The 27,527-nt window shown below is 40.8% G+C and overlaps 1 protein-coding gene across 4 annotated transcripts in view; it reads right to left on the bottom strand.

Annotated features, from left to right (window-relative positions):
* NR3C1 (nuclear receptor subfamily 3 group C member 1) overlaps window positions 1-26,928 on the bottom strand; it is a 107,006-nt gene extending 80,078 nt beyond the window's left edge. For 2 of the 4 annotated variants that reach the window (XM_070414700.1, XM_070414703.1), the window contains exons 1-2: window positions 24,828-25,224; window positions 21,284-22,483 (exon numbers count right to left, since the gene is read on the bottom strand). In XM_070414700.1, the coding sequence (XP_070270801.1) occupies window positions 21,284-22,470 (1,187 nt within the window). In that variant the 5' untranslated portion in view covers window positions 22,471-22,483; window positions 24,828-25,224. Of the gene's footprint in view, window positions 1-21,283; window positions 22,484-24,827; window positions 25,225-26,001; window positions 26,099-26,758 lie in introns of those variants that run through there. The other 2 variants (XM_070414701.1, XM_070414702.1) reach the window with 2 other exon arrangements.
* Window positions 26,929-27,527: the final 599 nt, after the last annotated feature.

The following is a 27,527-nucleotide window of genomic DNA, read 5'->3' as shown; positions in this document are numbered from 1 at the left end:
AAGAGAATGCAGAACACAGGACCAGATTTGGTATTTTTGCAACTTTTTGCTATTTCTCCTCTTTTAAAGTAGGCACAGTGCTCTACCATATTTTCATAAAACCTCAATGTTAGTTAGCTTTTAAGGGAGGCTCCATGAAATTAGGTCTGTGCCAATTAAAATTTTTCTAAGGCAAACTAGGAGAAATTATTATCTGTCAGAAAGTTGAAAGGTATAGAGAGAAAAAAAAGTCAGAGTAAACTTGGAGGGTTACAAAAAGCTGAAAAAGTTATATTTGACACACAATGGCAGTGGGAGAAATAAATTGAAAAATTAAAAAATTGAATCAGGGGCTCTGGCCGGGTAGCTTAGTTGGTTAGAGCATCGTCCCAATATACCAAGGTTGCAGGTTCGATCCCATCAGGGCATAAAAAAAGAGCTAACCAATGAATGCATAAGTAAGTAGAACAGTAGGTTGATGTCTGTCCCTGTCTGTCTCTCCCTCTTCCTCTCTCTAAAATCAATCAGTAAATAAAACATTGGTCCTAGCCAGTTTGGCTCAGCGGACAGAGAGTTGGCCTACAGACTAAAGAAAGGGTCCTGGGTTTGATTCCCATCAAGGGCAACGTGCCCAGGTTGCGGGCTCGATCCCTAATAGAAGGTGTGCAGGAGGCAGCCAATCAATGATTCTCTCTCATCATTGATATTTCTATCTCTCCCTCTCCCTTCCTTTCAATTTATTTCTCCCACTGCCTTTGTGTGTCAAATATAATTGAAGGGGGTTAGAGCACAGCCTTTCTCCATCTCACAAATGCAGTAGGAACTAGATTGTTAGGAATGGGAAAGAACTTAGATAAGTCCTCATATGGGCATATAGGCCCCCGAAGAGCTAGGACTTAAGGGAGCCTCTTTACTTCTTGCACAGGATTCTTTCCGTCACGACTCCTGCCCTTGTCCATCCAGAGCTACCACTTTACTGCCCACGTTCCTCCTAGGCTCATGACCTCTCTCTCAGGAGAAAATCAGGCCAGATACAGTGGGCACGAAGAGCCAGAGCCCACCTGCCCAGCTGCTTCTGGCTTATGTTACCTGGGCACACGGTCTATTGCAGTGATGGCGAACCTTTTGAGCTCGGCGTGTCAGCATTTTGAAAAACCCTAACTTAACTCTGGTGCCGTGTCACATATAGAAATTTTTTGATATTTGCAACCATAGTAAAACAAAGACTTACATTTTTGATATTTATTTTATATATTTAATTGCCATTTAACAAAGAAAAATCAACCAAAAAAATGAGTTCGCGTGTCATAGGTTCGCCATCACTGGACTATAGGCTATGGTGGGCTTCTCCTCATGTTAGCAAGGTCCAAGTCCCATGACCATTTCCTTGGCAAGAGAGTTTATTGGCATCCTTGCTGGCCTTCATAGAGCAGTGGTTCCAAACATGGGTTATTTTCTAGAGTTTTAAAAAATATTCAGATTCTTGGGCTCTGTCCCTAGAACTCTTAAATAGGGGTGAGCATAGGAATGTATGGAAATCCATACTTTTCTTAAAAATATCCCAGCAAGAGCCTGGTACCACTAGTTCTTGAAGGATATCAGGGTTTAGCAAAGTTGCAGTGGGGGACTAGAGATGAAGAATGATAGGAGAGGGAGAAAAAGAAGGCAGGCCCTGCTCCATGAGAAAGGTGGGCAGCATGGCTTCCTGTGTACATGAGTGAGGTAGGTGCTGTGACTAAGGTACACCTGAAAGGCTCTCCTGCCTCAAATTAGCTTACTAACTTGACCAAAAAAAAAAAAAGTAAAATGCCTGAAATTCCACCATTAAATTTCATTCCTTCCTTAAAGTTGTGTCACTTGTTAAAATATAAATGCCCCTCAGCACTAAACTGTTTCTTTCTCTGATGCAGCTTCTTTGTCATAGGCCACTAAAACAAGCACGTTCAGGGACCCTATTCCTGTCCCTGGAGGGAAGGACAGAGGTGCCTCCCTAAAAGGTCATGACTCAATATGGTGGGTTTTGAAACTTGCCTCAAGGTGGTATCTATGGAGTTGTAGTCAGCCCAGCACAGACCTGACCCACAGGAAATGTCAATCTGCAGAGGGAAGAACCACTTGATGATGCACTGGCCTGTCCTTCCTCCCACACTGATCTCCTGGAATACTCTTCAGCACCTGCTCTAGTTCATTGTTTCTTAATTATTTCATGTATCTGCATCGTCTCCCCAGTCTGATACAAGAACCTTTGCGATCAGAAGAAACATGATTTCTCCTTGCTGTCCCTGAATATAAACTGCAGCATGGAACAGGTGGAAGGTCCTCAATAATACATTTACTGACCCACCTGATTAGCAGGTAACAGTGGGGAGCAACCCTCCTCACCTGCCATCTCTTTATGACCCTCCACTTCTGAACACTGAACTTTACTTGCCTGTCAAAAGTTTCTTCTTTCCAACTAACTGTCCTTCCAAACTAAAATTTTTTCCTCAGCACAGTCTATTTTTGTGGTTCTGCAAACATCAATTGGCATAAAATTAGCACTGAATATTTTGGGAAAATATCCCTGAGTCCCAAATATGTTTGGGGAAGCTAAAGTTTCCCTTGGTTTCTGGTTGAAAATGGTCTTTGTAAAGAATGAAACTGAGAAATGTCGATTTGAAAAAAGCAAGGATTGAAATATATAAAGACTAATTTAGTTAAAAAAAAGACAAAGGGCTTCTAAGCCAAGCACTTTCATTGTCCACCCTAAAATATTTTATTATTAATCAAAAAACTATAGTCAAACTTTCTTTTCTTAGAATAACATGTAATTATTAAATATGAAAGGTGCAGACAGATCACCTGACTTGCTTGTATTTCCATGACTAGCTAATGCCAGAGGTGGTTCAACCTCAGCTGTCACTTCTTTGAGAAGTGACACTTCTTTGGTACGAGGTCTCCTAAGAGAGGCAATAAAAACTCATTAACATTTCTTTTTTTCTTTTTCTTTCTTTTTTTTATTGATTTTTTTTTTTTTTTTAAAGAAGAAGGGAGAAAAGGAGAGAATTTGGATGAGAGAGAAGCACTGATCACTGCCTCCTGCACGCCCCCTACTGGGGATCGAGCCTGAAACTCAGGCATGTGCCCTGACCAAAATCACACAAGCTACCCCCCTCTGTGAATGGGACTTTGCTCAACCAACTGAGCCACATGGGCCAAGGCTAGTTAACATTTTTGATGAGTGGATTCTGAAATATCTGGCTGTTTGTGTGATTTAAGCTAATCCAATGTTACTGTGTGCAGTGTGTGCGCACGCTCTTTTCTATTTCCTAGTAGTAGAATGCAGAGATTTAAGCATTGAGTTTCAACCCAACATGACAACTGTTTTCAACACTAGGAAAAGACATTCGTTATTTTATTTCTAGGTGGCTCCTCTTAATTTTTTAAAAGCAATCAACATACAACTAACTGTTTATGTGAGCTGATACTGTTTCTCGCCCCACCCCCCTCCCCCCCAATCTCAGATCTCATGCAATACCTGATTCCTAAGTGTAGCAACTCCCAAATCTAGTGTTAAGGTACCTATTCTATTTAAGAAGGGCCAGAATTCTTTTATTTTAAATCTAGATTTGGATTGTGTTGAATGTTACAACTCTCACCCCATGAATAACAGTGAATCCTACCCAAGGAGACCTACAGATTTTTATCTCTTAACTATATTGATCTTTTCTTAGAGGAAAATACTCCAGTGTGCATTTGCTTCATTTTGAGGCCAAAATTAGTCAAACATTTCCCTTTCCTAACACATGCTCCCTTCCTTCCTTTTTATTCCAAGGAAGTGACTGGGTCTTTCACCTTTACTGAAGTATGGGAGACAGGAATAAAAATAATTTTTAATATTAAAAGAAATTATTCAAGTACTTAGCAGGTACCTCACCATTTCTTTATAATAAATTACACATAAAAAGATCTGAAGTTCAAGTTAATCAGCCATTCTGAGTGCCTACCAGGAAAGTTATGTAATTTGTGCAGGAGTGCAGAAAAAAGTGATAGAGCTAGAATTTGAACCTCAGTCTCTAAACTCCAAGCTTTTATCCTTTTGATTTTGATGACTCTTTCTTTCCAGCTTGGAGAAGTTTCATAAGCAATTAGAATTATCACCTACTGAAGACCAGAATTTCAAATGCTCCCAATTCCTATAACTACTGGCAGGCTGCCGAGACAGACAGAGAGAGAGAGGGAGAGAACAAAAAAAAGCTCCTCACTATGATCATGCCCTTTGCAGTATAGATTTGCAGCTCCTCCTCCTCCTAAATCTACACTGGCCTGTAACTTGCTTTTGCCAAGAGAATGTGGTGGGAAAAAGAGTTGCCCCAAGCGCAGGCCTTAAGAAGCTTTGCCCAGTTCTTTCCGAGCCCTGCTCTCTGTGAACTAGCTCTGGAGAGCCTGCTAGATAACAAGACGGGGCTGTCCGCTGTCATTAACACCGTCAACTGGCCAGCTGCCACAGGCACACTGAGTGAGCCCAGCCTGTCCAGATCAGAACTGCCCAGCTGACCTGTTGACTCATGAGGAATAAGAAATAATTGTTATTTTAAAGCTACTACATTTTGGGGTGGTTTGTTATAGAGCAAATACTCTCTGACACAAGTACCCAACAAATCCCAATTTGAGCAAGCAAAGAAAGTGAAACAAAAGGTTCCTTCTAAAAAATGGTCCCTGACATGGAAAACCTTGTTGGTATTAAAATAAGAGACATGTTCAACAGATCCTTAAATTACTTTACTTAAATTTGCAAAATAGTACTGAAACATGTGACTTGATCCATTCAAGAATGTTCAAGGTGCTTCAGAGTATATAGTAAGTTTAGATTTGAACATGAACAGTTATGCATTTGAAAATATAAGCCCAGAAAGTAAAGTCCTTTTAATTGTCGGTTTTAATTCATACTGAATCATAAAAAGTTATTTTTAAAGGTCCTCCTTTGAAGAGACAGAACCTTTGTATTATAATAGGACTTTGAGAGAATTAATAATTTCTTTAAGAAGCCAAAGATATATAAGAGATAATAGAAGCAATGAAATTATTTATAAAGCCCCACCAATTTGTGAAGACAAGAGAGGATTGCTCTCCTTCAAATTTATTCTAATTTACCTTAATCACGTTCCTATGAGTTTCAAGTAGTGGAAGAGAGTCTGAGTAGAGGAACTTGGTGCCGGGGAGAGGGGAGAGAGCCAGATGGGAAGCACTCAGCACTCATTCTAACAAAACATCCATCACATATGCAATTTTCAGTTCCTCTTCAAACATATGGCCCCAAAAAAAAAGGTGATAATGGTACTAAAGGTTAAAGTCTCCATTACATAACTATAATTGCAGGCCTACCTCGAAGAGATTGCTGGTCTGGTTCCCAACCACCACAATAAAGCAAGTTGTAATTTTTTTTTTCTGGTGGTGGGTCTTTCCTTCAATTTGTAAAGAATGCAACATCTGAGAAGCACAATAAAGGGAGCACAATAAAATGAGGTGTGCCTGCCCTTAGTTTGAAAGTTAAGAGCATAATGGAGCCAGTTAAGAACTATCAATTAATGAAAAGGGTTTATGAATAGGTTGAAATAGCTCAATGAACAGAGTTCTTAAGAAGGAACCTTTGGCATTAATAAACTGTCTTATCTCAGCCATCTCACTAAAAGTTACAGCTAATACTTCATGAGTGCTTTATAACTGCCAGACACTGTGCTATGTGGCTTACAGGCACTATTTCATTGTGCCCATTTTAAAGAACTGAGGATTGATAGGGTTACGAACTTGCTCAAGGTCATAAAACTGGTAAACTGATTCAAACCCACAGTATCTGACTGCAGAGTCCTAATTCTTACCCACAATACTATGCTAATTGTATTAGCCTTAGTTTCCTCACATGAAAAGTGAGGACTAGATATCAAGACTGGGTCCAGTTGGAATTCTGTGGTCCTATGACAATGACAGAAGCATATTCCTTAGTGGTTTGTGTTTTTGGTAGTGACAGGGATTGGCACCTTTCCCTAAAAAGGAACGTCCTTGGAGTATATGTTAACATTAACCATTTTATCTAGTTCTTTGCTTCTATGTACACATATGCATAGTAATGAAGCTAGTTGGGGAAACAAGTCTACTACCCACAAGCATGCACCGCCCTGATCAGTTCGCCACCTCCCAGCAAAGGTCTGGCTGCCCTGGACTTTCTCTTCAGTGCTTGCCAGAGTAAATGTTGACTAATGGATAAATATTCCACAGCCTCTGCTGGAAAGAGCCTGAAATTGGATACCACTGTTTTAATGTTCTCCACAAATCTTTTGAATGTAACATCCATAGACCATAAGCTCCACAAGTACAGAGACAACATCAGACTTGCTCACTACTGTATCCTTGGCAACTTGAACCATTTACATATAGTAACTGCTCAACACAAGTGCTGTTCTTATTCCGGTTACTGGATTTACCTCTAAAAGGGGTAAAATATATGATTAAAGGCAAGGCCATGCTATTTGTTTCCTCTTCTCCATGGTCTTTTGTTCAAATAGCCAACCTAAACTGAATAGTGTAAGTGCTAGATACTGTGATAAAAACATCCCTTGTCCTTTAAGAAGAATGACTCTAGTTGAAGAAATATATACACCAGAAATATATAAAGAAAACAGTATTAATACAACAAGTATCTACTGGGCACCTACTATGTGCTAATCACGAACTTAGGTATAAAGAACTATGGCTAGCAGTTGCCATAGGATACCTTCCAATACAGGAAAGGGTGCTATGAGCTAGGCTACTTAAAGGAAAGTGTACAAAGTAGTGGACATTAAACTGATCTAGAAGGTTACACACTGTTAAAAGCAGAGAGAAGCCCGAGTTTTAGAAGTCCTCAGCTATATCACACACTGGTATGTTGTGATCAATTTTAGCATTTGTGGCAAGGAAGTTTTGACCTCATTATGTATTTTCAATGGAAAGAAAAATATAAACACTGCCAGGTTACACTGTGATTTGCTCTGATCCTTGTAAAAGTAACCTGGAAATATCTGTTCCAAATTTAAAGGTACACACCGGCCAGTGTGGCTCACTGGTTGAGCGTCAACCTATGAATCAGGAGGTCACGGTGTGATTCCTGTTCAGGGTACATGCCCAAGTTATGGGTTCAATCCCCAGTAGGGGGCATGCAGGAGGCAGCTGATCAACGATTCTCATAATTGATGTTTCTATCTCTCCCTCTCCCTTCCTCTCTGAAATCAATAAAAAAAAATATTTAACATACCCTTGACTCAGCAGCTTTAAGGAATCTATGATTAGAAACATAAGCTGCTATATGAAAGGATATACAGAAAATGTTGTTTATTAGAGCCTTGTTTGTAGTGGCAAAAATCATGAAACAACCTGAATGGAATATTGTACAACTATTAGAAAGAATGGGATCCACATCTGATTCTCTGAAAGGATGTTCAGGTGTACTGTTAGGTGAGAAAAAGCATGCTGCAGAGAAGCTGGCATCTGGCATATAATGCTCCTATTCGTATTTAAAAGCAAAAAACCCAGGATGCCTTATATGGGGGTGGGGATAGGGAAGGCACAGGCAGGAAGGAAAGGGAGAAAAAGGAAAGGAGAGGTGATTTAAGTAAGTTTATGAACTTTTCTTGGTATAATTTTCCTAAAGGGAATGAATACACATTATTTTTGTAAATTTTGAAAAGGCATTTGCAAATAATGGATAAAAACAAGTACAAAAAGAGCCAATTCACATTCTATTCCTATAATCTCGCTTATACTCAGATATGCTTCCTTGCATAAAAGATAGATGAGATGGAGTTGCATGAAACTGTGCATAACCCAAATCCTTCCAGGGTTCTGGGGTAGTCATGTGGTTCTTTGCTATGTGCCATTTGGCATATGGGTGGTGATGGGAAGACGGAGAACCACTGTGCGGTGAGCAACATAACGGCAGACATTTTTTGATTAGGGGAATAAAATGGAAAGCAGTGTTGTAGGGTGACTGATACAGAATGGATTGAGAAGGGAAACGGGAAAAGTAAGAATACACTCGAGAGACTACTGAAGTAGTAAGAGTTTGAACTAGGGTATGGCCAGTTTGTTTCTGTCATGCTATCTTCTCCAAGAACAGAAACTTAACGCCCTCCTGTTCCCCAGCCCTTGTCTCTGACCCCCCACCCAGTCTTAGGGTCTTTGTGCTCTCAGCTGTGTGTTCCTTATTATCCATTTTAACATTTTAATCTAGATTTCAAAGACTGGTTAGGCTTCCAAACATAGGGTTTCTTCTTTTAAAAAATTATAAGCTAATCACTAGTTATGTTGTTTTATTTAGGGGTTTTACTGATTTCTCTGGTTTTGGCTTTTTGAGAATGTTTACATATTTTTGAGGAATGGTTTCAACAATGATCTCTCATACTTATGATATTCTGTTCTCTGTCTCTACCCTGGTTGACTTGACAGCACAAACTCCTCTCTCCCCGCCCCACTTTAATATTGTTGTCTCCTAATTCTCCAGCTATTCATTCAGTATCTTTTGTGGCTGCGCCCCTTGGATGCCTTCCAGAGCCCTGTCCTTGGTCCTCCCCTCTTTTCTCCTGAACACTAAAGCAGTTCATTTTTACAGGACCTCATCTGATTTCCTTGCTTTTGCTAAAACTAACTTACCTTGCATTTTCTCTCTGCTGTACTGTCTTTCCCATGTTAGGTTGAACTTTCCCACCACTCTTAGATGAGAACTTACTTTACTACCTTAATTTTTGTTATATGTACTATAGATAGAATAAGTAAAAAAAATAGAGATAGAATAAGTCAAATCCAAAATATAAGTAAGCTGAAGAAAGATAATTTAGAAATTCAGGCAAAAATCAGATATCTCTCCTTTCTTGGAGTATTCAGAGATTACACACACACACTAATCCGAAAAACGATTTCCTGCCTGAATTTCTAGATAAATCTACATAAATGTATACATTAGACTGCTGCTAGAATAATCTCAATTAGTAAACAAGTGAAAAATGTAAAGATGAAAACTTCTGCTACAAAAGGTTACTGTCCTGAGCAAGACAAATAAAACCAAACAAAGCCAAACCTCAAACTCTGTACTTCCAAGCTTTGGTTACCCTAATTTGTTCAATGGTGAGAGTTCCAGAGTTGTTCTAAGAATCTGTAAAACGCAATCCATTTCTAAGTCTAGAGCAAACTTAAAGACTGACAACAATTAAAAATACATTTTCTTTATATATGTTTTCTCTCTATACACATCAGTACTTGTCCATTGTAAAATTGACGTCCTATCTGGAAAAGATACCCTGGGCTATCATCCCTCTTATCAAACCTGCTGACATTTCCCTTCTCTTGGAAGACAGAGTGCAATCCATCCCTACATATCTTCTTGGTTTACATGTCAAGTTTGTTTATTAGTATATATTCAACATGCATATATTTAGGTCTTACTATGTGCTAGCTAGACACTCTTCTACTTGCTGGGAATAGGAGTAAGCAAGACAGACTATATCACGGATCCCATGAAACTTACATCCTAGCAGAGGAACAGACAAGACAGAAACAACTAGATACATAATGCTGAATGGAGGGAACAATGTGTGAAAGATGCCATTATTTCAGAGAGAGCAGTCAGAAGGCCTCAGCTATGGAGCTGGCATTTTTAAGTTGAGACCTAAAGTAAAGTGAGAGAATGAGCCATGTGGATACCTGGGGGAGGAACATTATAGGCAAAAATTCCTCAGGGCTGGGCTCATGCATCAGGGACCCAGAAATATCTCCTAGATAATAAGAAGATATTCTTAAGTGACTAGAAGAAAAAAAGTCTTACACCAACAGTGCATAACCTGAGGTTATGCATTAAGGGTGAAAATATTGCTTTCTCCTTGTCTTGCATCACAAATGTATAGGATGACAGTTCGTACATATTAGTTTCCTTCACAGGAGACCGAGGTTTCCTGCTGGCTCAATCACAACTACGCAGGCCTCATCTGATCAGCTCATACTTTCCATCTTTTTCTTCTTCTGTCTCAGACTCCTTGTTACCTCTTTTTTCATTCCAAATTGCTGAGTCAATTCCTCTGTTTTCCATTCATTCCCACACTTTCCTCTATGAAGTTTCAATTATGCCTTTCTTGGGACAAGTTTAACATCCTTCAAGTGCACATTTTAAAAAGCAAATTGGGCGGGACGTGGAACAGGTATGAAGATCACCAGAATAGCGATTTTCAACCTTTTTCATCTCAGGAACACATAAACTAAGTACTAAAACTTGGTGACACACTAAAAATATTTTTTGACAATAAGACAAGAAATATAGGTATAATTTTAGTCTATTCGCACCAGATGGTTATTGTTGACAATATTGGCTAAAAACAACAGCCAACACAATCTAAGGCAGTGGTTCTCAACCTTGGCTGCACATTAGTATCACCTGGGAATCTTTTTAAAATCCTGATTTCTGGGCCTCATCGAAATCAGGATTTTAAAGATTCCCAGGTGATTCTAATATGCAGCCAAGGTTCAGAACCACTGATCTAAGGAAAAAGAGGTCAGTGCCCCTGTCTAAATAGTCAGGTATTGCATGTTTTTAAAATTCTCTCAGCACACTAGAGTGTCTCTTACGGCACGCTGGTTGAAAAATCGCTGCACTAGAAGATCACCGAAGAGCACTCTGTGATGTTGGGGACTTGTTTTGTTTTTGTTGTTGGTGTTGGTGTTGTTTTATCTTCTTTATCTCTGTATTCCAATGTCTGGCTCCATGTTTGCTGCTGTTAATGCAGCTGGAAGGAATTTTGCAATTAAGAGGTTAACTTCCCACTCCACCCATCTCAACAATTCCTTTCTAAGAACATGCATTTGTATATCTCTCACCTGTTACCAACAAGGTGATAGGCTGCTTATATACTTCCCAGTATTCATACAGAACCACAAGCATAGAAAATTCTAATTTAACCAGACACTGGAATTAGAATTTAGAGCTTTCATTTTCCCTTTTCCAGGAGTCTCTTCTAACTTTTCCCTCTGCCTTCATTTATATCCTGTTTTCCCTTTTAAATATGTCTGTGGTACCCCCAAAGCACTGTGCAGTCCGATTAAATGACATTACTGGTTAAAAGGGTCATTCATCTCTAATATACCGAATTAGAGATTATTTCACCTATTTTCCTTGCCTTTCCTTTAAAATAATTTCTTTTCCTTTGATTGTATGTAAAATTTGGTACCCACAAACTACACCAACACGAGCTCATTGTGTGTTTAGTTATAAGAAACATTTTCTATCTAAATGAAAACTCCATCAACTTCCATGCTAACAGAATTGGGAGATTTAAAGAGTAAAAATATAAAACCAAAATTAGCAATAAAGCAATTCTGCCATGCTATAATGGCTCTTTAGCCCCTCTCCTTAGCCACTGAAAACTTGTCAGTCATTTTTGGGGGAGAAACGATATTTGAGAAAAAAGGTTGTTTTCAATACAAACACAGGAAACAAAGTTCTTAAGCCACAAAGAATTTCTGCACTGACAGCATGGGTTACAAAAGGTATATCCTATTTTTAGTGCCAGTGTATGTATCTTTATGATTTCAAAGGTTGGATGGGACCCATTCCAATTCTAGCATTTTACAAATAAACATGACTAAATTAAAAAAACAACAACAGTAATAACCAAAATTCAATTTTTATTTTTTATGCCTTTAAAAAAGTTTATATTAATTTGAGAGAGTGTGAGAGAGAGAGAACAACATTGAGTGTCTGCCTCTTGCATGCCCCCTATTGGGGATCCAGCCCACAACCCAGGCATGTGCCCTGACTAGCATGGAACCTGCTACTTCTCCATGCATGGGGCAATGCTCAACCAACTGAGCCACACAGGCTAGGGCCACTTAGTTTTTAAAAGTACTTTCACTGAACTAAGGTAGCAGAAAATTTCTTTTCAGGTTATGAGGAATAAAATAGAAAATATGTGAATTTTACATAATACTTAAACTATTTTATGGGTGTAAATAATTTTAGTAGACTTGAGTTGTTCTGGTCATAATGACTGTCAGACAGTTAGTTCCCTGATACACGGAGAACAGGAATGGGAAATTAAACTATTTTGGAGATTGTTACAGAAATTTACATTTATTTATATCATGACAGGCTAAGGCAAAGACAGGCCCATCTTACTTACTAGATAAAAACTAAGTCATAAAAAAAAAAAAAAAAACAGGCGTAGAGGTGAGTAATCTCTATTTTTTGTGAACTATGTCAGGAAAAGGGAATATACTGTGTAAGTTAACATGTAGGTCTTTGATAGCTTTAAAGAAACAAACCAGAACTTAACCACTTTTAAGCACCGTCCACTTCAGATTAGTAACCTTGGGAAGCTAGGCGCTTATTTCAGGGGTATTCAACAGTTTTATAGGTTTTATAGGGTCTATAGGTTTTATAGGTTTCTATAGGTTCTATAGAAAGACCTACATGGGTCTTTTTTCTTTTTTTTAATAACCTCAATGAAATCAAATGTTATAATTTTGGAGAGAATTAAAATTCTACATTTCTGGAAGAACGCAAATCATTTGGAATCACATAAATAAGGTAAATGATCAAGCTAAGTAATATATTCGGTACATTTTCTTTTTTTAAATATATATTTTATTGATTTCAGAGAAGAAGGGAAAGATAGAAACATCAATGATGAGAGAGAATCATTGATTGGCTGCCTCTGGCACGCCCCACACCAGGGATCAAGCCTGCAACCCAGGCATGTGCCCTGACCGTGAATCGAACCATGACCTCCTGGTCCATAGGTCAACACTCAACCACTGAGTCATGCCGGCCAGGCTATATACATTTTCTAATTAAGTGAGAATATTTAGGTGCTACTACAGTGAGTCCAGTTTTCTTTTGTGGCTTACAAGGTAGTTCTGAAGGCAATTTCAGAAAAGGAATAATACATATAGTCTCCTATGGTAGAGGCTTAGAAATACAACTTTTATTTTGTGTTTTCTGTTTTAAACAAAATTAATCTATTTTATAGTCACACCTTGTCCTTAATAAACTCAGCTAGATTCCTGTTGACAAATTTCATGTAGAGTTCTAATTAAAATTTGTAAAGATTCTCTTTAAGAAAGCTGCCTACAAACGTAAAGTTACAGTTTATATTGGTATGTTTACCAACTTAAAATACCATTTCTGTACTTGGCTCTTTGTCATATAAAAAAGAGATTTATAACTTTGGTTTAATGCATTAAATTTGTCTTACTCAAGTTTTTTTCAACAACTTGACTAGTAAAGAAAATGTTAGTAAATGTAGTTTACAAGTAAGTTTCATAATTCTCAAAAATTTATGCACTTAGGATAAATTTTGGTATTCATCATAATCAGAAGCTCTGTTTCACACAGCTTTGCTAAATATAATAAATATAAAAGAATTTAAAGCTGTTAACTTCACTCCCGTTTTCAAGAAATGAATAAGAATCTTTACAGATTTGTTTCTAAAAGACTATTTTACAGAAGCTGAAACTTGACAGAAAGCAATAAATGACTACACAAATATATGCAGGAGAGCAGACTTGATCCCATTTCTCCTTTAAATATTTAAAGATTCAATGATGACAAAAATTTTAAAGATCTAAAAGGAATTTCTATCACAATATTAAATTATTTTGTTACAGAACAGCATTAACTTGCCCTGACTTTTCTTTTTTTCTCTTTAAATGTCTCACTTGTAAAAATAAGGTAAATAACAGCTGACTCTGTAATACATAGGTATTGACAGAATCAATAACTTATATAGGAAGTAGAATTAAAAACCTCTATAGGGCTTGTTAAGATGTTTAAATGAGATGAATGCATACAAAGTCCTCTGCTGCCACATAATTATTATGTTCAATATTATTAGAAAAAGAGGGTTAAAAATTCACTAAAAAGAATGTGAATACTATATATTTTCATAAACACCTACCTAATCTGAATCATGTGTTTCAGGTCTCTAGAACTAGAGACCAGATGTTAAAAGAAGCCCTCTGGGGAGCTTAGATACTGAGAATTAGGATATTCAACCCAGCAACACCACTAACTAATTCTGTGATCTTTCTCTAGACACTCTCCATGGATGAAAACATAAGAATGTGGGGAGTAGATGAACTTGTAAGTCTCTTTAACCTCTCATTAAAATCACTGTTATCTAACACATAAATCCAGTTCTGAGAATCCAAGGGACCCTCACCTCTCTGGCACTGCTAACAGTGTTTACATATGTCTGTGTACCACCAACTACATTATTTTAAATTCTTATCTCATAAAAATACCAAATCTGGGTTCATTTTTTCCTCTTGTACTTTATAATACACCCAAAAAATGCCAAGAACCAACTTTGTGTACCATTCCCTACACAATTGCCTCCTTCACTAAAGTGATGTTAAGAGGATTGTAGAATTTTAAACAGAAACACATACACACACATTTTGAAAATAATTACTATATAACTGTAAAAGTATTTTGACTCCAAACCACTTAATTACTCAAGGTCATAGACTGGCTCAGCTCAGCCTTTGAACTCTGATTTTTAGTCTAGTAATTTTCTACTATTTCTATTATTTAATAACTAAATCAAATGTTTGGAAGGGATTACAGTGGTGTTTTTTTTTAAAGCACCAAATTTGCAATTTAAATTATCTTGAAATTAAGAAAGCCATTATTCCCAGTAATTACAAAACAAAACAACAAAACAACAACAACAAAGTAAAAGTGTTCATAACAAACTGGTAGAGCTTTAATGTTCAATATGTGACCATCATAAGGTCATAAGTCATTGCATTGCCCCAAACATGAATAATAAATCATGAACTAAATTATTTCTTCATTTCACAATAGCTTTTAAAAACTGACTATCAAATATACTTTCATAATAGACACAGTTAAATATTATGGAAAAATTATGAAATCAACTAGAATAAAGGCTAATTTTATTTTAAAAAGAAATAAAAGTAATCATATATTGTAACTATATGTCCTAAACATTGCATACTTAGGTTGGACTCTCAAATTGTTAGTTACAAAAATAAAAATTCTATGTAAGATACTGTGATAGACATTTAAAACTAATCATATCATTAAACCTTTCTTTCCCCAAATATGTATATTTGGCGTACTGTAGGGTAAATGAAAAAAATTCTAAATTAGAAGGTATGTTTATTAAATTTGCTGCACTGTAGACACTATTAATCTTGTTGAAACTTGTTCAAAAGAAAAAATATTTTAAAGCACTCAAAATTAATATTTGAGTTACTCTGTAAAAGTATGTTTAAGCATGCAGCTCTACCAAGATAATCAGCCATTACTTTTTAAACTGGCCGAGAGATAAATTAGAAGATGACACACTTTCATGCAAAATAATTGGTCTTAAGAACTACAGTGCAATATAAGTAGTTTAAAAGACTGTCTAGCAACTGCAGGATCCTATAATTTATTCTACATATAACCCAGCATTAAATGAAAATTTAATAACCCAGCAAAAAGCACACAACCCATGGAAATATATTACTAAAGGAAAGGGTTGATTCCATAGTCAGATGACAATGAATATATAAGCATGCTATAAAATATGAAGTGGTTATAACAATAAGATACCATCATTGTTTCAACTACATTCCAGTAATTAGATTTTCATTGATTAAATAGCAGCTTAAATAAAAATTCAACAAATATGAACTTGATTGCAGCTGAAGTAATCTAAAAAGAATTAAAATGTTCATTCCATCCTTTTTTTGGTAAGAAAGTCTAGCAAAAGCCAATGACATAACCTGATAAACAGGGCTATATTGCCACAATTAGCTTTCAATTTCTTTCTCAAATTAAAGACACTAAAGTGTAATCCTGGCTGATACACTCCTTTATACATTAAACACAGCTCCAAATTTTTCTCTTTTTAGTTCTCTGAATTAATGACAGTTGGCCAAATTGCTGGTTTCTGGAATTGTTCTTGATATTTCTAAACTTATCTCCCACCGTTCCACACTTCTGCTCCTACCTCTCCCAAACCCTGCCACCCTGCCTTTCCCATAACACTCATTAATGCAAAAACTCCATTGGAAAGCCTGTATTTAAAGGGCATTTGTGATGGTAGTGAGGAAAAAAGAAGACAACCTGTCAAAAATTACTTGTTTGGGGGTTGAAATCATGGTCTAAAATGAATTTTGAATTTGAACTGCAATAAAATTGAACATTTTCTAAATTATACCTTAATGTGTAAAATGAATTTTTAAAATCACCATTAAAAGTCAAGCTCTAATCCAATTTAGCATAGCAACAATCACACACAATTCAAAGGGAAAGGAGCCCTGGCTGGTTTTGCTCAGTGGATAGAACATTGGCCTGCAGACTCGGGTTTGAGTCTGGTCAAGGGCACATGCCCAGTTGTGGGCTCAGTCTCCAGTAGGAGGCAGCTTCTCCATGTTTCTCCATCATCATTGATGTTTCTATCTCTCTCTCTCCCCCTCTCCCTTCCTCTCTGAAATCAATGAAAATATATTTAAAGGGGGGGGGGGCACTAATGGATCTTTTCTTTAATGAAAGTCCTCCACAGGAATATTTTTATTTACTTGAAAAATACAAAGTTCACATAGAATAAACCAGTAAAGAGAGAGAGAGAGAGAGAGAGAGAGAGAGAGAACAGTTGGCTCTGTGAAACTACAAAAATAAGGAGAGCATGGGCTTTTAAACCCTTCTGTAAAGGTTAACAGGCAATTGATTTTTTCCAGTTATAGCTTAATTCAACAAATTTTTCTTAAAAATTCTTTTGCAACACAATTCAAATAAATATATATATTTTTTCCATGACTCAGAAATATGGAAGCAAGTGCCCTTTAATTTGGCAAATACCTATAAATACTGCATTACACAACTATCAGGATGTCCTTAGAAGAATAAAAGCACAAACCTGTTTTTCCAATTTAATTTGTTCACTTAAATAGTAGTATACAATGAGAACTCACTGCTAATTAAAATTTGGTACGATCTTTAAAGAAAAAATGTGTTTTAAGAAATATGCCCCAGACTTATTTTAAACCCAATGTAAATTAAGATTTTCTAACAACTAGACTATTTTAATCACCTACAGTCCAGAGTGGATAAGCCTTATATAACCAACCAATTAATACAGATGCTCTTTTACATCAGGCACTCATACTAAAATAAATCCTTTTGATCCAATCTCTAAAATCTCAAAAGGCCCCGACAGTGATCTCTACCCACATATGAATTCCACGATTAACACAATTTGCATTTAACCTACATTTATGCAAAGTGTATTTCAGAATAAGTCATAAAATTTATAGACATTCAATAATATACTGAAAGTGGTCAGACTAACTAAAATATTTGCAACACCAACAGACAAAACCAAAACAGCATTATAATAAAAATCATGTTACCAATTACAAAGACATCACGGCTTAGCCAAAGAAACATCACCAGAAATAATTTCAATAAACTCTGACCACATGTTAGTCACACATTTCTGTAATCATTCCACACTAAATTGATATACCTCAGTACACAATGTGAGTTACTTTTATTAATCTTTTACTAATACAGCCATAACAAAATACAGGGCTTAAAAAAAGATTCTCACCATAAAGCTGAAAATAAATAAGCAAAAGCAAATCTCCTTTAACATTCAGCAATCATTTTATATGAGTGAATATTAGAAATATTAAGATTTTAAAAAGACACTGAAAGACTCATTGCCAGAACCTATGGAAGGGGATGAGAGTGGGGAGAGGAAGAGTGTAAAGAAGTATCGACTAAAAAGGGGATAAATAAAATCAAAACAAAACATTTCCTTATGCCTCCTCTGCTTCTGAGGAAACATTCTCTACAATATTAATAATAAAAACGAGCAAGGGACAGAATTTGCTCCACTCATCCTGTGTTTGTATAGGTCTTCACTTTCATTATCTTAATAAAATTAGACACACATGCAATTAATGAGAAAGGTTAAAATAGACAAATTTTTGTAGCTTCATTAGGTGCTAATCATCAGAGTCCTGAACCCTAAGACTGAGTTTACAAATTCATCTTACATCCTTCTTTCTCTCCAATAATCTTATGCTTCAGAAACTTTTAACACCAAAGTTTCAACACAACCACAATAAAAGCTCTAATGCCACCTGTAACCATTTACTTCTCTGCGACCCTTTTCAGCAGTTTCACCCTTAATGCTAAAGTGAAACAATGTTGAAAATCAAATTATGCAGAAATGTGCCTTCATCGGTGTTACAACTTTATGCTAAATTTATTGAATTTCAGTATTTAAAAAGCATATTAAGTTATAATGGCTAGTTCATTTTACTTAACGAATGTATATGAACATCAATAAGATTTCTCTTGTTTTACTAACAATGAACTTCTAACTTGACTATATTCAATCACAACATTCATAATTTTACAATTTAATGTGGTAATTGGAAACTGTGCTATGTTTACACATCAGAAGGAACTACCTTCCGCCCAACTGAGATGGTATAGCTCAGTTGGTTGAGTGTCATCCCCTGTATCAAGAGGTCATCCTTGGATTCCCATTCCTGCAGGGGTTGGGGGCTCGATCCCCAGTAGGGGGCATGCAAGAGGCAGCCAGTTGACTTTTTTTTCTTTCTCTCTCTCCTTCTCTCTCTCTAAAATGAATAAAAACATATTCTTTTTTAAAAAAAGTTATAAAAGGAACTACTTTTCCCCTCAAAACAGTGTGAAATTTTTCTAAGCTTTCTGAGAAAAAGCAATTTAAGGTGTCATCTTAAAAAGTCAAATTATGATTTCTTTTTATGTAAAAGGAATGCAAGTGAAGTTATTAGCATTTAATATTTCTTAAAATATATTTTACTGATTTTTTACAGAGAGGAAGGGAGAGGGATAGAGAGTTAGAAACATCGATGAGAGAGAAGCATCGATCAGCTGCCTCCTACTGGGGATGTGCCTGCAACCAAGGTACATGCCCTTGGCTGGAATCGAACCTGGGACCTTTCAGTCCACAGGCCGATGCTCTATCCACTGAGCCAAACCAGTTACGGCAGCATTTAATATTTTTATATAAAAAATCAGAAAGTCTATACTCAATACAGTTGTGGTCTCAACATATTGATTTATCTGCTAATCATTCAGGGTCAAGGTCATACCTAATGTTTGGCAAGAACCAAGTAGCATATAGAGAGGAGAAAGCAGCCAATTTTAGTTTATATCAGGGCTGTTGTTTGGAAACAATAGAGTAATTCAATGTTGGTTAGAAAAGAAACATTGTTTCAATTTATTTGGAAGAAGCTTTGTTCTGGGTAATCATAATTCCCAATGTCAATGCCAAAAGGTATAAAATTTTCAAACATTACCAAATAATTATCTACAAAATATTATACCTATCACTAGGACACACACTACTGGTTGTGAGCCACATCATCAAAGGTTGCTATGAGGCTCAAATTAAAAATATGAAGGTACTTTCTTTACATGTCATAAATTACTATAAAAGGTATTATAATGATCTATGGGTAACTATGTTCACCTGACTTATGCTCCAGATCCCAGATTTTATGGGGCTTAACAAAAGTTCATTGTAAATGGAAAATAACCTTATTCCATGCCTTTTTTTATAATAAGGAAAACAGTAACAATACCTTGGTAATTATCAGACCAAAATGCATTAATAACCTCCAAGTTTCCTAGAATATATTATTTTACTTTGTACAATTAATAACTTCTTACAGATAGCTTCCTACAGATAGCTCAGTCAAATCAACCAAGCACATTCAACCATGAATTCCAATGCCAAAAATTTGAGATTAAAAAATTTAAAACACAGCATGTCTTCTAACATTTAAACAGAATAGTTTATGTGATAAGAAACATCTCAAATTTCTTTACTGAAAACATTTTCAACCTCCACTCAGAATGACAGCAATTCAAAGTTGGAGTAGTGTTCTTTTATATGAAGGTAATTATTATTTAAATAATAGACTTGTAGTAGGTTGTTTACATTTAGACACACAAGAACCAAGGTGCTATTTTTCTGATGAGAAACAACTAAGCCTTTTAAAGGAATAAAATATAGCCTAAATCTAAGTGTAATATTCTTCCCCAACAAGAAAAGCTTCCTATTTAATGCTGTATTCATTGAACTTCTACAATTTTTACTTGAGAGGAAGAAGAGACACCTCTATTTAGGACATCCCTTTAACAGAAAAAGTATTTTAAAGGAAATTTTAAATAAAATCTCCAGTGATTAGTTAATGGGAACAATGACTATCCCTAACATTTAAGAAAAGATATGAAATGCTTAGGTACAAATAAATTGCTGTGTCCACCATGCCTTTAAAAAAAACAACAACCACTGATTGTCTCTACAATCACATTTTTAAATATTTTCCTTCACACCCAAAATGTGATATGCAACCCAGTATTTATCTGAATTGGGGATGGGGTGCAGACACAGAACTACCAACAGATACATCTAAATTGAGAACTTTTCCCCAGTAATTCCATTTTAACAGATCCTTTTGATGTCAAACAGAAATGTCAGTACACTTATAAATGACTGAGAAAAAAGAAACAAAGAAAAGCATCAAATGACTTTGAGAATTGAAACTTAACAATATTGGCCATCAGTTTCTACTTAAGAACTTGTGGGAACATTTGAAAGTAAAATTTTGTTTTGCACTATGTTGCCACCAATTCCTTTCTTAAAGAGACTGATCAGCAAACAAGACTTGGCTACTTTAGGTCAGGAACCTCATAAGCAAGCCCTATGCCTAATACTATGGTCCCATACACTGTTCACTGCATTGCTTTGACTTATTGTTAGTACTTCTAATTTTTAGCCCTTTAATCGCAGGGTGCATTTCACAAGTGTGCAAATACAGCAGCACAACTCTTGGTTATGTAAAGTATAAAGGGTTCTTTTCATTGTAATGTTAGCATATTCTAACCAGCTTAAATGAACATGCACAATGCACATGCTGTATCTGCAAACATTAAAACCCCTTGAACTTACACAATTTTTACTTAAGGTACCTGTTAGTGAGCAGTATTTTTTTAAATAAAATTTTCAACCATTGGCCAATGGGATATTGAATGCCAATATTCAGACAAAAACTTGAAAAGGTTATACATAGAAATACCACTTAGGCTGTCTACCATGTCTACTTTTAAAAAACTCCTTAAACTTATTCACATGAAGAAGCACATTAATTGCTGGAGAAACATACAAACAAATGAACATTTAAATCTACTAATCTGTCTCAGACTTAAGAAATAGAAAACCAATCTTACCTTGAATAGCCGTTAGAAAAAACCGATCGCCCCGGGAAGTTCAAAGTTCCCAAGGAAGTCAAGTTGTCATCTCCAGATCCTGGGCATCTATTCCAATTTTCTGAACCAACGGGGATTGGTGGAATGACATTAAAAACAGGTTTCTGATCCTGCTGTTGAGAAAGGGATGCTGTATTCATGTCATAGTGGTACATCTGTCCCCCAGAGGTACTCACGCCGTGAACAGAAATGGCAGACATTTTATTACCAATTATATTTGCCCCAGAAAAACTTTCCTGACAGTAAACTGGGCCCAGTCTCTCCTGCTTAATTACTCCAGGAGTGCAGAGTTCGATGAAATCTTCTTCTTTTTCTGTTTTCACTTGGGGCAGTGTCACACTGCTGGGGCTTGGTAAGATCAGATCTCCATTATCCTTAATTTTAGGTTTAGTATCTGGTAAAACGAGAGGCTTACAGTCCTCACTGGAGTTTCCTTCCAAAAGGAATGGATCCTCCTCTCCTCCCAAAGGAGAAAGCAAACAGTTTTCATCTATCAAGAGGTCTGGTCTCCAAGGGCTCTCATTCATCTCTTTACCTGGGGACCCAGAAGGAAACTCCAAATCCTGCAAAATGTCGAAGGCTCTTTGGTCTGCGGTATACAACTTCACATTGCCACCGTTGGTGCCGGTCTGGCTCTTCAAATTCTGCTGTTCTGAAGACGCATCCGTGTGTGTTTTTGAAAACTCCTCTGCGGGGGCAACCGAAACAGTAGCAGACGCTGAACTCTTGGGATTCTCTGGAACACTGGTCGACTTACTGAGGTTTGCGATGCTTTCTTCCAGAAGCCGAAAGTCTGTCTCCCCAGAGGAAAGGCTCATTTGGCCCGGTTGCGGGAATCCCAGGTCATTTCCCATCACTTTTGTTTCTGTCTCTCCCATATACAGTCCCATTGAGAGTGAAACTGCCTGGGACAGATCTGGCTGCTGCGCATTGCTTCCTGAGCCTTTTGGAAAATCAACCAAAAGTCGTAGCTGCTTGGAGTCTGACAGAGGAGCAGCAGCCAGTGAGGGAGAAGATGCAGAAACCTTCACGGTAGCTCCTCCCCTTAGGGTTTTATAGAAGTCCATCACTTTTCCCCTCTCCCCAACCAGCTCACTGCTGGGGATTTCTTCTCTACTGGGGGAGCCTAACGATTCCTTTGAGTCCATCAATGAATATCAGCTGCAAAAAAGAGAGAGGGGGGAAAACATAATAAGCTATGAAATCACATTATCTCTGTGATCCGATTAGTAAGAGCTTGTTAAATGAACCTTTTAGTTAACTCTGAATCTAATTCCCCGTTATCAGAAGAGTAGTTCCGTCATCCAGAATAAAAAAGCCATGCATGTCCCCTGCTCCCATTCAGTGTGCCACATGTAAAGAGTACAATACAGCCCATGTGCATGACTGAGAACAAAATTGTATCAAACTAAGCTTGGCTATTAATCCTGACACTCACAGAACTGTAACTTTGTTAATTATAGACATTATAATTCATTACATCTGATTATTCTAAAGGTTAGCGTTGCCGCCAAAGTATTTAATTAAAAAAGGAACTATGATCATTAAAATTCCTGCCTCTTTTCAATCAAGGCTTTCCTGAGAATCAATACACATAAAATTTGATAAGTACTATGCTAGAATTCTTTATCTGATTATTCCCCAATTCCCCTCCTACTAGCTAGCTAGTCATACATTCAAACCTTTAGTACAACCTCCTAGTAAATCATGCACATTTTATCTGAAAAATAAACAATGATGATTTTGCTTATCTTCCAATAGGCTAGGAATAGGCTTTTATTTTTAACTCATATTTCTTATTGAATGTACCTGTTGAACAGTGCCTGCCTTCAAATTCTGGACATACTAAATGAAATACATTGTATAAAGGCAAACTAAAATTTAGATTTTAAAAAGCAGAAGAGAATATAGCTTTTCACTACAACTTTAGCTTATTTAAGTATAAAAAATGCAGTGCCTCTCAATCCGTACAAGACAATAAAATATAGAGGACGCTACATTTCTTTAAAACTGCTTAACATCCTCAGTATCAAACAATATATTTCTAAAAGACGTTTCCTTTCCAAATTTTTAACTACTGAACAAGAGAAAAATCCAGAACTCTAAAATCATATTCGTATAAATCCATGAGGGGAAAAAAAATATCCTGTAAAATGCTGGGAATAATTTCCTCTGTATTCTAAACCGTCACCTATGACAACTCTCAGCCTATTCTCAAGACGGTTACGTTGCTGGTATATTAATAATCAGGATGTTTTGTAAAAAACCGGCAAAGACTTTGATAAGCATATTTGCGACATGATAGTCAAATCTTACCCAAATGAAAGGAAACTTGTCCTGTACAGACTTTAAAAAACAAACTTCACTGGCCCTCACTGAAAATGGAATGCGATGGAGGTAAAAGGGTGGAATCTGTCCCTACAAACCTTGACGGTAAACTGCGTATCCCTCCCCCCTTATCTGATAACGATCTTTAAACACTAGGCATCAAGTGGAACCTAATGAATTTCCACGCAGTTTTGACAGCTGCCTTCCAACTCTAAACCAAAACAATGCCTCATAAAACGAAAACGATCCCTTCTTCCCAGGGCTGTATCCCCCAGTTTACGTGGCAAATAACCGACACCTCAATGAACCACGCCAGGGGGGTCTTCAGGGGCAGCGCGAGGCTGCCGTGATCGAGCCTGCCACCCAAACGTCAAACGCGCGACTTGTCAAAAAAATCGCACCAGAAAATGATGATGGCCAGGAAGGGTCTCTTTGAAAAAGGGTCACTTATAAAAGCCAGGTAGGAAATACTGCCAAGCGCCAAACCCCAGCTTGGGGGTGGGGGTGGGGGTGGGGGTGCGAGGTTAAAGAGAAACGTGCCAAGACCTGTTGCGTTCTCCCCAGACACGCCCACTCCTACCCACTGTCGCGGGCCCCGGCCGAAGTCTCCAAGTTGCCGGCGGTCAACCCCCTGCCTGTGTGCTCACACACACACACACTCACACACACACACACACACACTCACACTCACACCCGCGAGCCCGCCAGAAGTGAGACGCGCTGGAGCCTCGACAGAAACCCCGACGCGCTCGGCGCACCAGGGTGGAGTGGAAACACTCGGGCGAACGGCATTCAGAAGCGGCTTGGTGTTCACCATAAAAATGGGTATCTGGGCGTCCCCCCCCCCCCCCCACCCCGGGAAGGGAAAGGAAAGGGACTTGGAAAACAACAAGAACAAAAAGAGAGGCTGGAACCCCGAGGCAGCCAGCCCGGGCTCCACTCGCAGAGTCAGAGCCCAGTTTCCTCCCCCTCGGCCCGACCAGGGGACGGCGGCCCAGGGAGAGGAAGAGCCCGGCGCTGGCACCCGCGCGCTGCCCTTTCGTCACCGCCACCGGCCCTCGCCGGCCCCCACCCCCACTCCCCGCGGCTAATAAAAGTTTGAAGGCTCCCGCGGCGGCCCCCGAACCGCACCTCGGGGGCGGGAGCGCCCGCGCGGGCCCGGGCTGCCAGCTCTTACCTCTGCTGGAGGCGCCGCTCACCCACCACCGTCCGCAGCTTCCACGCAGCCCAGATAAACAACTTAGCATGTGAAAGAGAGATTTTTCCCTAAAAAAAGGAAGTAAATAGCCGCCCCCTTCTCCATGGGTGTGGGGGGAGGGGGAGCCCCTATCCAAGAAACTCCAGCATTTCTCGGCTGACAAGCCAGCCCCCGCCCCGAGCCCGTCTCTTCGGGCTGGGTCTCGGGCGCGCGTCCTTCCTCCCGGCGCCTGGCCGCTCGCTCTGGCCGCTCGGGCGGCGGCGTCTCCTTCTACCCACTAGAATCCGTCCCCGACAGACGGGCGGCGACTCGGGCTCCCGTCACCGACTCAAGATCGCAAAATGGAGGAGGAGGAGAGGAGAGGAGGGGAGGGAGTGCGGACACGCGAAAGGGCCGCCCCGCCGCGGCGAGCGAGCGGGATGGAGGGGGGCGGGGGGCGGGCGGAGGCGGTGCCACGGCGCGCACACTCTCGCACACACGCGCTCCCACTCCACCCCCGGGCGCTCCCCGCCCAAGGGGCCGCGCGGCGGCGGCGGCGGCGGGGAACGGTTGCAACCTGTTGGCGACGCTCGGCAACTGCACGGGTGTCCGCAGCCCCTGCCCCCACGCCCTCCGCGCGGGCCCCGACAGCGCCTGTACGCCCCCGGCCCCGGCGTGGCCTCCGCCCGGGCACCCCGCCGCCGCCCCCGGGCCGGGCGGGGATGGTCCTCGCCCACCCAACCCCCAGGAAAAAGGAGAGGAGGCGGGGGCGGACCTAGTCTGTCAGCGAGCGCTCAGCAGGGAAACCGAGTTTCTCTAGTTTCTCTTCGGCCTCCTTCCCGCCCGCGCCCAGCTCCGCGACTCCCGACCCACTCGGGAGCTCGCCCTGTCCCTCGGCGGCAATCGCCGCCGGCGCCCCTGCGGCTGACAGCGGGCTGGCGAGGGGGGCCTGGGCGCGGCCCGCAGGAGCCGCGGGGGTGGTCCGCGCCGCCGCCCCTACCCCGCCCCCCCCCGGGCCGAGTTGCGCGAAGTGTGTCACTGAGCGCGGAGCCACGGGGTGGCACGGAAACGGTGCCCCGGTGTCTCAGCCGCGCTCCGGGCTGGCCAGTCGGACACGCCCTCTGGGGAGGCCCGGGGGAGAGCAGGACCGAGGAGGGGGTCGGCGCATACGTACTCTGGGCCCGGGGGCAGTGGCGTGCCGGCAGGTCCCCCACCCCCGCATCGTCTGGGCGGCCGGGTCTGCACCCGCAGCCGCCGCGCGCTCGCCCCCGGAGAGAAGTTGCCGGCAGAACCCACCCTCCCCCGCGTCCGGCCGGCCCCCACCCTCTTCTCCGAGTCTCCCAGGCGGCGGCGGCGGCAGAAGGAGGCTCTGCCTGCCAAGTTCAACCCCCACCCTCCCTCCCAGCGCGCTCACTCTTGAAGGAAGTTGCACGCCAGGAGCAAAACCTCCAGCGAGCTGCATTTCTTTGCACTTTTTTTTTTTTTTGCATTATTTTTAAGGAAAGCAGGGGGTGGCAGGCCTAAAAGCAAGTTGCAGGCGAAATAGTAAGTTGCTTGCAAAGTACGCCCTCACCCCCAAACTCCTGACCTCCCCTGCCACCCTCCCGGGACCCGCTTCCCAGCGTCCCGGGACCGCCCGTCCGCCAATCTTGTCTTGGGCTGCACGCGACTCCCCGCGCCGCCCACCCTTTCGTGTCGCTGGGACCCCAGCCCCTCCTAATGAAACAAACGCACGCAGCTTCAAAATAGCAGCGTCCAGCTCCCTCCAGCTGTTCCGTTACGCGCCTCCCCTGCGGTCCCGGGGAAACACATGGCCAGCCCCCTAGGAGAGGGGCCGGGGCTGGGGGGTCCCCCCGGAGGTGCCCGCCCAGCCCCCTGCCCCACTCCCTGCGTCCGGAGGGCTGGGGCGCCGCGGGGACCGAGCCTCCTACCTGGTGCGGCGCATACTATGCTTTTTGCGACTCAGGGGAAGGTGGTGCGGTGTGGCATTAGGCTTTCGGGAGGTAACTCGTGCGCCCCCACAGGTGACAGCGCTGGCCAGCTCCTGCCCGGGGCGGAGGCTGCCGTGGCTCCACCTCGTCCCTGCCGGGAGCGCGGCGCAACCACTCTCTCCGCAGGCTGGGCGGACTCGGACGCGGCCACCTCTGTTCTGACATCTTCCAGAGGAGCGGGAGGCGGGTGCCGGAAGCCGCCGCCGCCATCTTGGTTCAGGGCGCTGACGCCGCGCGGCCACCATCTTGGCAAAGGGTCTCGCTCGGGGCCTCCGGTGTCGCCCTTCCTCCCTCCTGAGGGGCGTCGCGCCCCGTGGGTGGTCGGGTGTGACAGGAGAGGACGAGGCTTTCAGCCAGCTACTCGCCCCGAGGCGCCCTAGGCGCGCTCCCTCCAGGGCCGCCATCTTGGCAAAGGGAGAGACGCTCGCAGCCCCAGAAAGGAGAGGGCACCCAAACCTTGGCCAAGGTGGAACTTTATGAAGGGTGCTGAGCATCCCAGGGGTCAGCCTTCTTCTGAATGCACGAGGGATGGCTTCTCCTTTCCTTTCACGTGGTGCCAGCCTGCTCGAGGGAGGCCCTGGCCTTGGGGCGCACAGTGCCCTGAGCGCTAAGCGGCTAGCTCTCGGTCCCCACCTTCCACCTCTCCAGGCCTAGAACCAGGTGCCTGCAACGGGCGGGGTTCCCAAACAAGCAGCAGTGCCATGAGGGA

The sequence above is a fragment of the Myotis yumanensis genome, unplaced genomic scaffold (assembly GCF_028538775.1).
Source record: "Myotis yumanensis isolate MYYU_CA2020_CCGP unplaced genomic scaffold, mMyoYum1.0.hap1 SCAF_5, whole genome shotgun sequence".
Lineage (NCBI taxonomy): Eukaryota > Metazoa > Chordata > Mammalia > Chiroptera > Vespertilionidae > Myotis > Myotis yumanensis.
Note: the sequence above shows the minus strand (reverse complement) of the source record. Positions and strands in the feature narration are given on the sequence as shown.